This window comes from Hemiscyllium ocellatum, chromosome 36 (assembly GCF_020745735.1).
Source record: "Hemiscyllium ocellatum isolate sHemOce1 chromosome 36, sHemOce1.pat.X.cur, whole genome shotgun sequence".
In the NCBI taxonomy this organism is placed as follows: Eukaryota; Metazoa; Chordata; class Chondrichthyes; order Orectolobiformes; family Hemiscylliidae; genus Hemiscyllium; species Hemiscyllium ocellatum.
The window spans coordinates 31,435,708-31,449,384 of NC_083436.1; the positions used below are offsets into that span (position 1 = coordinate 31,435,708).

Sequence of the window (13,677 nt, forward strand, 5' to 3'; positions counted from 1 at the left end):
TTTGCTATCTAACTCAATCAGCATATGTCTCTACCCTCTTCTCCCGCATATGCTTATCTAACCTTTCCTTAAATGTACCTGTACATCTGTGATGCTGGGAATCTCTAGAGGAGGCCAAGATGGATTATTCACTCAGCATATCTGACCGAAAATTGTTGCAAATGTTTTTGCACTGCCTTTTATTAAGGATGGAGCTATTTGTGGAGCTTCCTCCTTCAATGAGTTGTCCATCACCATTCATAGCTGGATGTAGCAGGACGGCAGTGTTGGATTCTGATCTGTTGATCCATGGAATTGCTCAGCTCTACAATGTGCTACATTGGCATGCAAGTAATCCTGTGTTGCAGGTTCACCAGTTTAACACCTCATTTTTAGGTATGCCTGGTGCTGCTGCTGGCATGCCCATCTGCACTCTTTGTTGAGCCAGGGTAGATGATAATGGTAGACATGCTGGGCTATGAGATTACAGATGATGCTACATTACAATTCTGTTGCTAATGGCCCAAAGCCCCTCATCATTCCCAGTCTTGAATGGATGGATCTGTTTGAAAAGCTATCTAATTTATTGTTATTGTGTTGTATGGCAGCACTAAAGGGTATCCTCAATGTGAAGACAGGACTTTGTCTGTTGCTTGACTAGTCAAAGACAGCTCCCCCAATTTTGTCACTAGTTCCTCCAATAAGGAGGGCTTTGCAGGTTGGAGTTTGCCATTCCTGCTTCCAGTACTTGATCAATGTCAGGTGGTCCATCTGGTCTCTCTCATTCCTTTTCTGAAATTTATTAGTGGTTCTAGGCCACTGAAGAGGGCATAAGAGTTAATTACATTACTGTGGGTGTAGAGTCACATATCAGCTGGACCAGCTTAATGATGGCCTATTTCCTTCCACCTAGGACATTATTGAACTAGATTAATGGTCATCATTAGACTACAATTCCAGATTTAGTCAAAGGTATATTTCACTAACAACCAAGGTGGGATTTTAACCCATTCTCCAGAACATTACTTTGATTTCTGAATTACTAGTCCAACGGCTATAAAATCCATTGCCTCCCATCTGTTCCAAGTTACAAAGTGAATCCAACTAAACCATGAGAGTTAAACAATGGGGCGTAGCATTAACTCGGAGCTGATTTCAGAACAGCTGCAGCCAGATACTTACGAATATTTCGACTGTTGTCCAGATTGAGCAATGGAGGAAAAAGTTTGAAACATTTTAAGAAGCTGCTGGATGTTATCATGGGGGAAGATGCGTTGGTATGACTAATCGGTCAAATCACACGAATGAGCAGAGATCAGGAAAGTGTTTCTCTCCAGTCCTTGCTTATCTAGTGGCCAGAGCTTGCAAAACAAATATACCAAGATCATGCCAAAAAATGGCACAAAATGGCTTGTTCAGCAACCATAGCCATTCTGCACTCCAGTCGTCACTGTCCTATTTCTTTTGAGGCAATGTGATGCTGTATGAATACAGACAGGCCACAGACAGAAGCAATACTCTAAATACAGACTTGATACTAAGAACGGACATGCTCGCCATGTGCAGCGTACTGTATGCCAAGTTCAATTCAACTTTTCCCATCTCTTTTCCAGTCAAATTGGGAGTTTGGGCAAATTGGCTCAAGTGGAAGAGTCGGTCATAATTTGGATGAAATTTTGACCTTCAAAGATCCACCAACTCTTCAAAATAATTAAAATGGAAAATGAAGGCTAGACAAAGCCCACACATTTCAGAATATACAGCACTTGCTTCGGAGCAGGTTTAAACTGTTTAATCTGGATAGAATAAAATGGGCAGTTGTTTCTCGTGTGATTAAATCAAAGAAAATCTCACTGGGAATTCGGTGGAATGTGTAGGAAAACAGAGAAACTATTCAGAATCTGTTAGGTTGAAGTAAGCCGAGCTGAAACCAAGCCAACTCAAAACGAAGCAAGACACATGCACACTAAAACAAGGGAATGGGGAGGGGTGGGGAAAGAGGTTGGAGGGGGAAGCAGGAGGGGGAGGGCAAAGGAGGAGGAAGAAACATAGAGAGAGGCACACACAGTGCAACTTGCACAAAGAGCCCCATCTTTGGATGTTTAACAATGCAACTAAGTCATATTCCCTTAAACCAATTTGCTGGTACCTGTATTATTAGAATTTGGGTAGCTGGCAATTTCTGTTCCAATTCCACTTTCAGCTCCCTTTACTTAAAAAAAAATGCATTTCTTTTGAAGTCCATTCAATATTTATAGCAGCAGTTAGATTGGTTTCTTTACACAGTCAGGCAGAGAGAATACAAGAAGAAATTATAGAGAAATGAAACTCGGTTCAGACCCTGCACACGAGAATGAATAGTTATCAGGAAGGAAATAGGTTTAAAAACACAAATAAATGTTTCAATCAGCTCATTTCCCAAAAGCAAATCAACTATCATGGGGAAAAAAACGCTTTCTAAACCCTAAAGAAAAATGGTTTTGCAGTCTAAAATAGTACCAGGTTAACATAATCATTTTCTATTAGTGTTGATACCAGTGCCCAGCCCTGATGCATCAAAAGTAGGGTGGCCAGATCTACAGAAGTGAACAAAGTTAAAAATCACACAACACCAGGTTATAGTCCAACAGGTTTAATTGGAAGCACACTAGCTTTCGGAGCGACGCTCCTTCATCAGGTGATAGTGGAGGGGTCGATCGTAACACAGAATTTATAGCAAAAATTTACAGTGTGATGTAACTGAAATTATACATTGAAAAATTGATTGTCTGTTAAGCCTTTCATCTGTTAGAATACAGTGATAGTTTCACTTCTTTCATGTGTAAATCACAAAACCTTTTTTTATATAAAAAGGGTTGCATTCTCGGGTTAACTGTTAACAATGGTAATAGCTAGACAAAATGTTGAAGGTGTTGGCCCCCTGTGCTCTCTGTCTATGCTAATCTAAAAAGTGATGTAATGGAGTTTTATATAAATTCATGCAGTTTTTGAGCTCAGAGTTCTACATGAATGCATGCAGTTTTTGAGCAAAGTACAATGTAACCCTGCAAGTACAAATTCACCCCACAAAATATATGTGTGTGTGTAGTGAGTGCAGAGTGTCTTAAGTCTGTGAGGGGGTGCATGTGAGAGTGTGTGTGTCTGTAAGTGTGTGTCTGTAAGTGTGTGTGTGTGTGTGTGTGTGTGTGTGTGTGTGTGTGAGTATCTGTGTGTGTGTGTAGGAGTATCTGTGTGTGTGTATAGTGCAATGGTGGTCACCTGTAATGTGACATGAACCCAATGTACCAAATTTAGCTATCAGCCTCTGCTTGGCCACTTTTCTCTGCTGCCTGTCCCGAAGTCCATCTTGGAGGATGGTCACCCGAAGGTCTGAGGCTGAATGTCCTGGACCACTGAAGTGTTCCCCAACTAGGAGGGAACCCTCCTGTCTGTTGATTGTTGTGCAGCGCCCATTCATCCGTTGTCATAGCCTTTGCTTGGTTTCCCCAATGTAACATGCCTCCGGGCATCCCTGCCTGCAACGTATAAGATAGACAACGTTGGCTGAGTCACATGAGTACCTGCCATGTACAAGGTGGGAGGTGTCCCCACGCGTAATGGTGGTATCTATGTCCACACACTGACACATCTTGCAGTGCCTACCATGACAGGGTTGTATGGAGTTGTCCTGAGAGCTGGACAGCTTGCTACAAGGAACGATCTGTTTGAGGTTTGGCGGTTGTTTAAAGGCAAGTAGTGGAGGTGTGGGGAAGGTCTTGGTGAGGTGCTCATCCTCACTGATAATGTGTTGCAGGTCACAAAGAACATGGCATAATGTTCAGCTCCTGGGAAATACTGAACAACGAAGGGTACCCTGTCAGGTGCAGCACGTGTCTGTCTTCTGAGGAGGTCATTATGGTTCCTTGCTGTGGCACGTCGGAACTGGAGGTCTATGAGTTGAACATTGTACCCCGTTCTTGTGAGGGCATCCTTGAGTACTTCCAGGTGTCCGTCACGTTACTCCTCATCTGAGCAGATCCAGTGTATGCATAGGGCTTGTCCATAGGGAATGGCTGTTTTAATATGTTTTGGGTGGAAGCTGGAGAAGTGTAGCATTGTGAGGTTGTCTGTGGGTTTGAGGTAGAGTGTGGTGCTGAGGTGTCCTACCTTGATGGAGACGCAGGTGTCCGAGAATGAGACAGATAGTCGAGAGTAGCCCATGGTGAGTTTGATGGTGGGATAAAACTTGTTGATGTCACTGTGTAGTTTTATCAGTGACTCCTCGCCATGGATCCAGCGGAAGAAAATGTTGTCAATGTATCTGGTGTATAATGTTGGTTGGAGATCCTGCATAGAGAAGTCGTCTTGTTTGAACCGGTGCATAGAAATGTGGCATATTAGGGTGCAAACCTGGTCCCCATGGCTGTTCCGTGTGTCTGGATGAAGAACTGGTTGTCAAAGGTGAAGACATTGTGATCAAGGATAAAGCAGATGAGTTGTATGATGGTGTTTGGAGATTGGCAGTTGTTGGTGTTGAATACTGAGGCTGTTACCGCAATGCCAGCCTTGTGGGGGATACTGGTGTAGCGTGCGGAAACATCCATTGTGACAAGGAATGTTCCCAGTTCGACTGGTCCGTGGGTGCTGAGTTTCTGTAAGAAATCCATAGTGTCGCGACGGAAGCTGGAGATCCTCTGTACAATAGGTTTCAAGATGCCTTCCACATAGTTGGAGAGATTCTCACACAAGGTCCCATTGCCCGACGCAATGGGACGTCCCGGTGTGTTGGCTTTGTGTACCTTTGGAAGGCAGTAGACGTTGCCTACACGAGAAGTACGTGGGATGACGGCACATAGGGAACTCTGAAGGACTGGATCCAAAGTTCTGATCAGTGTGTTTAATTCACTGGTGTGTTCTTTGGTTGGATCAGCTGGTAGTTGCTGTAGTGTTCTTGGTTGTTCAGTTGTCAGTACACTTCCTTGCAGTAATCTGTTCTATTCTGAATGACAATGGCTCCTCCTTTATCTGCTGGTTTGATGACAATGTTGTGATTGGTTTTGAGAGCCTGGATGGCATTGCGTTATGAACGGGTGATGTTTTGCTCTATCTTGTGGGTATGGCTGATGAATCTGGCATTTATATATTTCCTGATGGTTTGAGCATATATGTCAAGCCCAGGGCAGCAGCTCTCCGATGGGGTCCAAGTTGACACCTTCTTTGATCACTCCTCTACAGATCCCTGTGATGACTGTTCCAGTTCATCAGTGGGCTCACTGGGCTCTGGCACCTTGAAAAAATTCCCGGAGTCTCATTCGTCTGATGAACTCCTCCATGCTGCCAGAACCAACGGGTCCATTTTGGTGGTGGGGTAGAAGTTGAGACCCCCTACCTAAGACTTCAATCTCTTCCAGCCGGAGGGTGTGGTCCGATAAGTTGATAATAGACTACCCCGCAGTGATAATGTTGTCTACTGTGGTTCCAGGGTGGGCTTTGCTATTACTGGTGAGAATGCCAATCCTCTAAGGTGGACTTCAGGACAGGCAGCAGAGAAAAGTGGCCGAGCAGAGGCTGATAGCTAAGTTCGGTACCCACAGGGAGGGCCTCAAACAGGATCTTCGGTTCATGTCACATTACAGATGACCATCATTGCACTATACATACACACACACACACACACACACACACACACACACACACACACACACACACACACACACACACACACACACACACTCCTATACACACGGACACACAGACGTGAACACAGACACCCGCACACACCCTTACAGACACACACACTCCCACACTCACATATGCACCCTCTCACAGACTTAAGACACTCTGCACTCACTACACACACACACACTTTCTCACTCTCACAACCCCCAACCCAGACAGACAGACAGACAGACAGACAGACAGACACACACACACACACACACACACACACACACACACACACACACACACACACACACACACACACACACAGACAAAGACCCACATGCACACATATATTTTGTGGGGTGAATTTGTACTTGCAGGGTTACATTGTACTTTGCTCAAAAACTGCATGCATTCATGTAGAACTCTGAGCTCAAAAACTGCATGAATTTATGTAAAACTCTGTTATCTCACTTTTTAGATTAGAATCAATCTAAACATCATGGCATAGACAGAGAACACAGGGGGCCAACACCTTCAACATTTTGTCTAGCTATCACCATTGTTAACAGTTAACCCGAGAATGCAACTTTTTAAAAAAAAGGTTTTGTGATTTACACATGAAAGAAGTGAAACTATCACTGTATTCTCACAGATGATAACAGACAATCAATTTTTCAATGTATAATTTCAGTCACATCACACTGTAAATTTTTGCTATAAATTCTGTGTTACGATCGAGCCCTCCACTATCACCTGATGTGGCAGTGTCACTCTAAAAGCTAGTGTGCTTCCAATTAAACCTGTTGGACTATAACCTGGTGTTGTGTGATTTTTAACTTTATACACCCCAGTCCAACACTGGCATCTCCAAATATGGAAGTGAAAATCGTGATACCCTGAACTAATTAATGTTTCCTCATACACATACAAATTTCTCTTTTCAGCTCCTCAGGAACAGCACTTCCTCCCTTTGAACCCTTGTACAAACTGAAACAAGTCCAATATTCCATAAACTGATGCTCTTTCTTCTCTTTTCAAACATGATTCCCTGATATGTCTTGCAGATAATCTGGCCAATCAGGCACGGACTTCCTGCCACATATTTTCGCCCCACCTTACAAGTGCTTTAAAAGTTACCCAGAAATGCAATGTTGTGGTGTGGGGCAAAATGACAGATCAAGGTTGCAAGCAGAATGCTAAATTCAGTTCAAACTCATTCCAGTCTGTAAAATAACAGGAAATCTGAACCAAAGGACATTTGAACCATTTGGGGCACAGTTATCAGGACACAATGAGGTGCAAACATAACTCTGGAGTGTTTTGGCAAAACAAGGATGTTTGATCAACCCAGTCTAAAATTATCCTGTTATATATTTGCACACTCACAGGTATTATATACTGGCACGGGCCCAATGGGCCAGCATCTGCAGTCCTTGTTTTTACCTCGATGGGCCAAATGGTCTATTCACATGCTATAGACCATTATCACTCTATTTCAAAGGTATGCTTCACCCACAATTATGTAAAGAAAGACCAGGAGGTCACCTTGCTAAAAACCTAAAGCTACACTTAAGACAAGCCCCAGGGCTCATGACTCTGTTTATTGATTGGCAGTGAAGTTAAGTGTCACATTGTGTTCTTTTGAAAGTGATTTTTCTCAATGTTTGAACCCTGAGATTGTCTGGAGCCTGGTAGTGATGGGGAACTGGAAAAGAGCAAAATATTTAAGAACAAATTTCAAAATTAGAAAATGGTAGGGAAGGTAGATCATTCAAGATGAAAAGAAGTATTTAAAAATGTGAACAAGTCAAAAAGGGGACGGAATTGAAATGAAAAAATAAGTTAAACCTAAAGTAAAGTCACCATTGTCCTAGAAAACTGTTCTCTCGTGAAAGAGAAATGACTGATGGTGGTTTAACTTAAGGAGGCTCACCACAACTCAAGCAAACAGAAAGGTTGAGGAGTACAGGCTTTCATGGTAACCTCAGGCAGCCTGGAATTTGAACCCATGCTACTGATGTTATACTACATCGCAAACCAGCCATCCAGCCAACTGAGCTAACCGAATTCCAAAACAAAACCCATGGGAATAAGAGCACAAAAATGGACTGGAAAGTGGCCACATTAATGCAAATCTATCTTTTTAATATTCACAATTACTTCACTGATCTTGCATGAGCTGAAAATCATTGTTGCTTATTTCTTTGAACTTGCAGAGCTAAACTATCTCCCCCACTGAAATTTACCAGATCACCTTCCACACATGTCTACAATGAGTTTTGAAAGAGTTAAGTTATAAAACCTAATATAATCTAAAATAGGCAACTATAATGGGAAAAAAGGCACATAAGATAAAATACCTGCACTGTGCTGAGAGATATACTTGAAATAAATTATATTCTGTAATTAGGAAGTGATGTGTGTTTCATTAATTCAAACAGCGTAGAGAAAAAAAATTCACCCTACCTCATTCCAGCATGAAGCCAGCCTTTCTCTACCTCAATACTTCTCTCATGTCTATAGGTCTACACAACTGAGTGAGGGCACATTCACTCTGTCTGCCTGAACCCTTCTACAGTTCTGCTGCTGAAACCCTCATTCAAGCCTTTTTTGCCTCCAGCCCCAACCACACCAATGCTTTCCATTTTGTATACTTCATGCTTATCCAAACCCTGCTAACCATATCCTCATTTGCACCAAGTCCCATTCACCCACCACTCCTGATTAAGTAAAACGTAAAATTTTAAAATTCTCAACATTCTTGTCAAATCCTTCCTTAGTCACACCTCATTCCATCCCCATGGCTTTCTATACACTTCTCCAAATTTGGTCTCTTGCCTCACATTTAACCTTTAATCCAAAACTGGTACAAATGCCTTTGATTACCTCAGCTCTGAAATTCCCATCCTTGATTTCCATCTCCATATCTCTCACTCTCCTTTAAGACCTTCCTTTACTCCTCTCTTTTTGACCAAAGTTTTGGTCACTGGCTCTAATATCTACTTAGACGGTCCAGCACTAATCTCCAGTGAAGAACTTTAAGACATTTTATTCTTGTGATCCCAGGATTCATTTGAACTGTTTAAAACCCGGAGGAGAATCAAGGCCAGATAAGAATCAAAACGTCCACAATTGCTAACAGGACCATGCTGTGTAATCTGAATAAACTCACACTATATACTGAAATACAAGAGCTTTATTGTAGTAAAAACAATGGCTGCAGATGCTGGAAACCAGATTCTGGATTAGTGGTGCTGGAAAACACAGCAGTTCAGGCAGCATCTGAGAAGCAGGAAAATCGACCTTTCGGGCAAAAGCCCTTCATCAGGAATACAGGCAGAGAGCCTGAAGGTGGAGAGATAAATAAGAGAAGGGTGGGAGTGGGGAGAAAGTAGCATAGAGTACAATAGGTGAGTGGGGGTGGGGATGAAGGTGATAGGTCAGGGAGGAGGGTGGGGGAAAGGTAGCAAAGGGTACAATGGGTGGATGGGGGTGGGATGAAGGTGATAGGTCAGAGAGGAGAGTGGAGTGGATAGGTGGAAAAGAAGATAGGCAGGCAGGACAAGTCATGGGGACAGTGCTGAAGCAAATGTGGCTGTGGTAGCGAGCCTGTTTCAGGACATGCAATGAAACATTGTTAGTTAACCTGAGGCTCCATCAAATTAAATTGTAGAGTGTTCAAATTCAAAGGACAGAAGAGCAATAAAATATTCTTCATTAAAAGTAAAGATTATATGTTCAACAGATTTGGCTGGAGGCAGTGGTGTAGCGGTAATTTCACTGGACAAGTAGTCCAAAGCCCCAGGTTAATGTTCTGAGGACATGGGTTTGAATCCCACCATGGCAGAGGGTGGAAGTTGAATTCAATTGGAATCATCAGAAATTCGTGGAATTCCTACAGTGTGGAAAGAGGCCATTCAGACCATCAAGTCCTAACCAACCCTCCAAAGAGCATGCCAGTAGACCCACACCCCCACGACCTTGTCGCTCTAACCCTGCATTTCCAAAGGTGAATTCACCCAGCCTGCAAAACTTCGGACTGTGGAAGGAAACCGGACCACCTAGAGGAAACCCGTGTAGACACTGGGAGAATGTGCAAACACCATACAGACAGTCACCCAAGGGGTGAGAAACAGCAGTGCTCACTACTGAGCCACTGTGTCGCAATTTCAAAAAATTTGGAATAAAAGAAAATGCTAGTCTAATGGCAACCATGGAACCACTGCTATTTGTCATTAAACACACATGGCTCACTAATGTCTTTTAAGGAAAGAAATCTGCCATCCTTACTTGGTCTGACCTACATGTGACCCCAGACCCATCATAATGTTTGATTTTTCATTGCCTTCTGGACAAATAGAAATGGGCAATAAATGCTGGCCTAGCCAGCAATGCCAGCATCTTTTCATGAAGAAGTGAACAAAAAAACATCAGCATGTATTAATCGCGTTATTATATTCCCAAATTCAAATTGCAATGTTTGTAACTTTTTTTATGGAGATCAGAACTCTTCATTATATTGCAAGAATACTCTAAGAACTGCTCCATAGGAACAGGAATAGGCCATTCTGCCCCTCGAACCTGTTCCACCATTAAATGACATCACGGCTGATGTATGGCTTAACTTCATACACCTTTGCCATATATCCCTGAAAACCTTCACTTAGCAAAAGTTTATCTATCTTGGATTTCAACTTAACAACTGAGCTAGTTTAACATCTTTGCTTTTCAATTTGGCCCCTCTAGAAATAAATGTATGTTTACTTCTTTAAAGGCTTTATAAATCTGTGTCACTAGTTTTCATAATCTGTGTATTGATATCACTGGAGCCTTGTGCTCTGCTCCAGTACCTACTAAGGAACTTAGTTTCTTAAGAGTATGTAGAGTCTTTGTATTTTCTACCATAGTGAACCTCACATGTACCTGTAAATGCACATAACTGGTAACAGTATATTCACTTTCCAGATGCTCATTCTGGGAGTGCTGTCTCAGAGTGAACTTCAAATGATCACTGTCAGTTCATTACAACATCACCATCTCCAGTTATCCCACTTTGCAATTCAACACAATTTCATTCTTAAGTACATATAACTGTTGTTTATCAACTGAATCTAACACACATTTATGAATATCGTGCTCTAAGTCACACATCACTGCTCGTGATCTGAACAATTCTATCCTTCAACATGGAACGATTCCTAATGGTTGAAGTGTAAAATTGGAAATCCCATTTCAGTGCTCACTGAATTTTCTGGTAAAACTGTGGACATTTTAGATCAACGTAACAATCAAGTACTTGCAGATCTGATATTTCATTACGTTGGATTAAAGGAAACTCTCTCCTATAGTATGGCAGAAACCCAAATCATCCTCTCCTATGACAAAAAAGCAAAAAGACTTGCATTTATGTCGCACTTTTCATAACCACTTGGGCTTTGCAATTTGCTTCAAAGCCAGTGAAGTGTCGCAATATTGGGAAAAATTGTTTTCCAATTTGTTATTCATTGGAATTTGCTGGGTGTACAATGTGCTAATGACCAGAGAAGCTGTGTTTTTATAATGTTAATTTAGGGATAAATGTCAGAATACTAGGAAAAACTCACCTACTCTTTTTCAAAATAGTATAGTGAAATTTTAGATCGATCTCAACAGATAAATGCTTTGAATTAGGTTTTCGAATGTTTTCGAGCTCTGGTGTTATGCCCCTCAGGGACTCAAATGGCCAAAGTCATGTCACGTGAGTCTATTATGCTACTGGAGGGAAACCATTCTTACACATGTGAATAGCAGGTCCCAAAGGTTAAAATAACTGCAAATGAAAAAAAAGCCAAAGGACTGCAGATGCTCGAAATCACAAACACAAATAGAAACCGCTGAAAAACTTAGCAAGTCTAACAGCATCTGTGGAGGGAAAGGAGAGTTAATGTTTCAGCTCTACTGTCCCTTCTTCAGATGTTAGCCTGCTAGACAGGCTAAGTTCTTCCAGCAATTTCTATTTGTGTTAAAAGAACATAGTGTGCTGACTCTTCGTAGCACCCATCCCAAACAAATAGACAACTTACAACATAGCCCTGATGGAGGAGGAGGAGCCCAGGACTTTCCTTTCTGGAAAGCAAAACAATTAAATAGAATTACTCCTGTGGTCCTCATATTAATTAAATGGGACAGCTCACCTTTACATTTTGCCAATTGGCTCTTTCAGATGAAATTGTCTTGATTTTCTAAATTACCCTATTTTAGATTTTACATGAAATTTTGGTGATTTCAGACTTACTTGTTGTGGTAATGGATCGTTGCGGACAATCCTCTTGCACATATCCTATAGCACATCAAGTGTACAAGTTCACTAAGCCACATCTTCACACTGAGGAGAAATGTACAGTGATTTCAAGTGACCCACAATCGCTCTTATATTGGTGAGGCTTGTCACCTTAGCAAAGCAGTTGCATTAGTTCAAAAAGAGTAATTACAACATCTTCACAATTTAACAGGGGTAGGTGGTGACATGGTGATAATGTCATCTTTTAATGATCCAGAACCTTAAGTCAATGTTTTAGACATGGGTTTCAATCCCACAATGGCAAACGGTGGAATTTGAATTCAACAAACAAAAATATCTGGAATTAAAAACAAAGAGTAGTAATGATTTAACTATGGGTGAGGTCCTGAAAGACTGGAGGGTAGCAAATGTTCTGCCATTATTCAAGAAGGGCTGCAAAGAAAAGCCTGGGAACTATAAACCAGTAAGCTTAACATCTGTGATGGATAAGTTACTTGAGAAGATTCTGAGGGATAAGATACACATGCATTTGGAAAGACAGGGTTTGATTAGAAGTAGTCAGCATTACTTTGAGAGTGGGAGATCATGCCTCACAAATTTGTTCGAATTCTTTAATGAAATGACCAGGAAGGTTAATGAGAGCAGGGCGGTAGACGTAGTCTATATGGATTTCAGCAAGGCATTTGATAAGGTTCCACATGGTAGGCTGTATGAAATCCAGGGCGAGCTGGCAAATTGGATACAGAATTGGCTTGATGGTAGGAAGCAGAGGGTAATAATGGAAGGATGCCTGTCGGACTGGAGGCCTGTGACTAGTGGAGTGCCTCAGGAGTTGGTGCTGGACCTATTACCTTTTTGTTATCTGCATCAATGATTTGGATGAGAATGTACAAAGCATGATTAGTATGTTTGCTGATGACACTAAAATAGTCAGCATTGTGGACAGTGAGGAAGGTTATCAGAAATTGCAGCAGGACATTGATCAGCTAGAGAAGTGGACCAAGAAATGACAAATGGTGTTCAATATAGATAAGTGTGAGGTCTTGCATTTTGGGAAGTCAAATTATGGTAGGAGCTTCATAGTGAATGGTAAGGCTTTAAGGAGTGTGGTATAACACAGGGGCATTGGAGTTCAGGTGCATGGTTCTCTGATTGTGGAGTTACAGGAAGACAGGGCAGTGAAGGCGGCTTTTGGCAGATTGGCCTTCATCAGTCAGGTTCTAGGTTAGAGTGGTGCTGGAAAAGCATAGCAGTTCACGCAGCATCCGAGGAGCAGGAAAATCGACGTTTCGGGCAAAAGCCCTTTATCAGGAATTGCTCTATTCTTGATGAAGAGCTTTTGCCCGAAACACTGATTTCCTGCTCCTCGGATGCTGCCTGAACTGTTGTGCTTTTCCAGCACCATTCTAATCTAGAATCTGGTTTCCAGCATTTGCAGTCCTTGTTTTTACCTACCTTCATCAGTCAGGGCATTGAGTATAGAAGTTGGGAAGTTATATTGCAGTTGTACAGGATGTTGGTGAGGCCACTCAGAGTATCATGTTTGGTTTTGGTCACCTTGTTATAGGAAGGATGTTATTAAACTGCAAAGAGTGTCGATGAAATTTGTAAGCATGTTGCCTGGACTCAATGGTCTGAGTTATAGGGACTGGTTGGACAAGCTAGGACTTTGTTTTTCCAAGCATAGGAGACTGAGGGGGGAGCCTTATAGAGGTGTATAAGATCAGTGGAGGTATGGATAGGGTGAATGCATTCTGTCTTTTTTCCCAGGG

The 13,677-nt window shown here is 42.0% G+C and overlaps 1 protein-coding gene across 4 annotated transcripts in view; it reads right to left on the bottom strand.

Annotated features, from left to right (window-relative positions):
* Positions 1-13,677, bottom strand: part of gpat3 (glycerol-3-phosphate acyltransferase 3) — a 64,642-nt gene that overhangs the window by 23,915 nt on the left and 27,050 nt on the right. For all 4 annotated transcript variants that reach the window (XM_060851555.1, XM_060851556.1, XM_060851557.1 and 1 more), the window contains exon 6: positions 11,900-11,989. In XM_060851555.1, the coding sequence (XP_060707538.1) occupies positions 11,900-11,989 (90 nt within the window). The remainder of the gene's footprint in view (positions 1-11,899; positions 11,990-13,677) is intronic.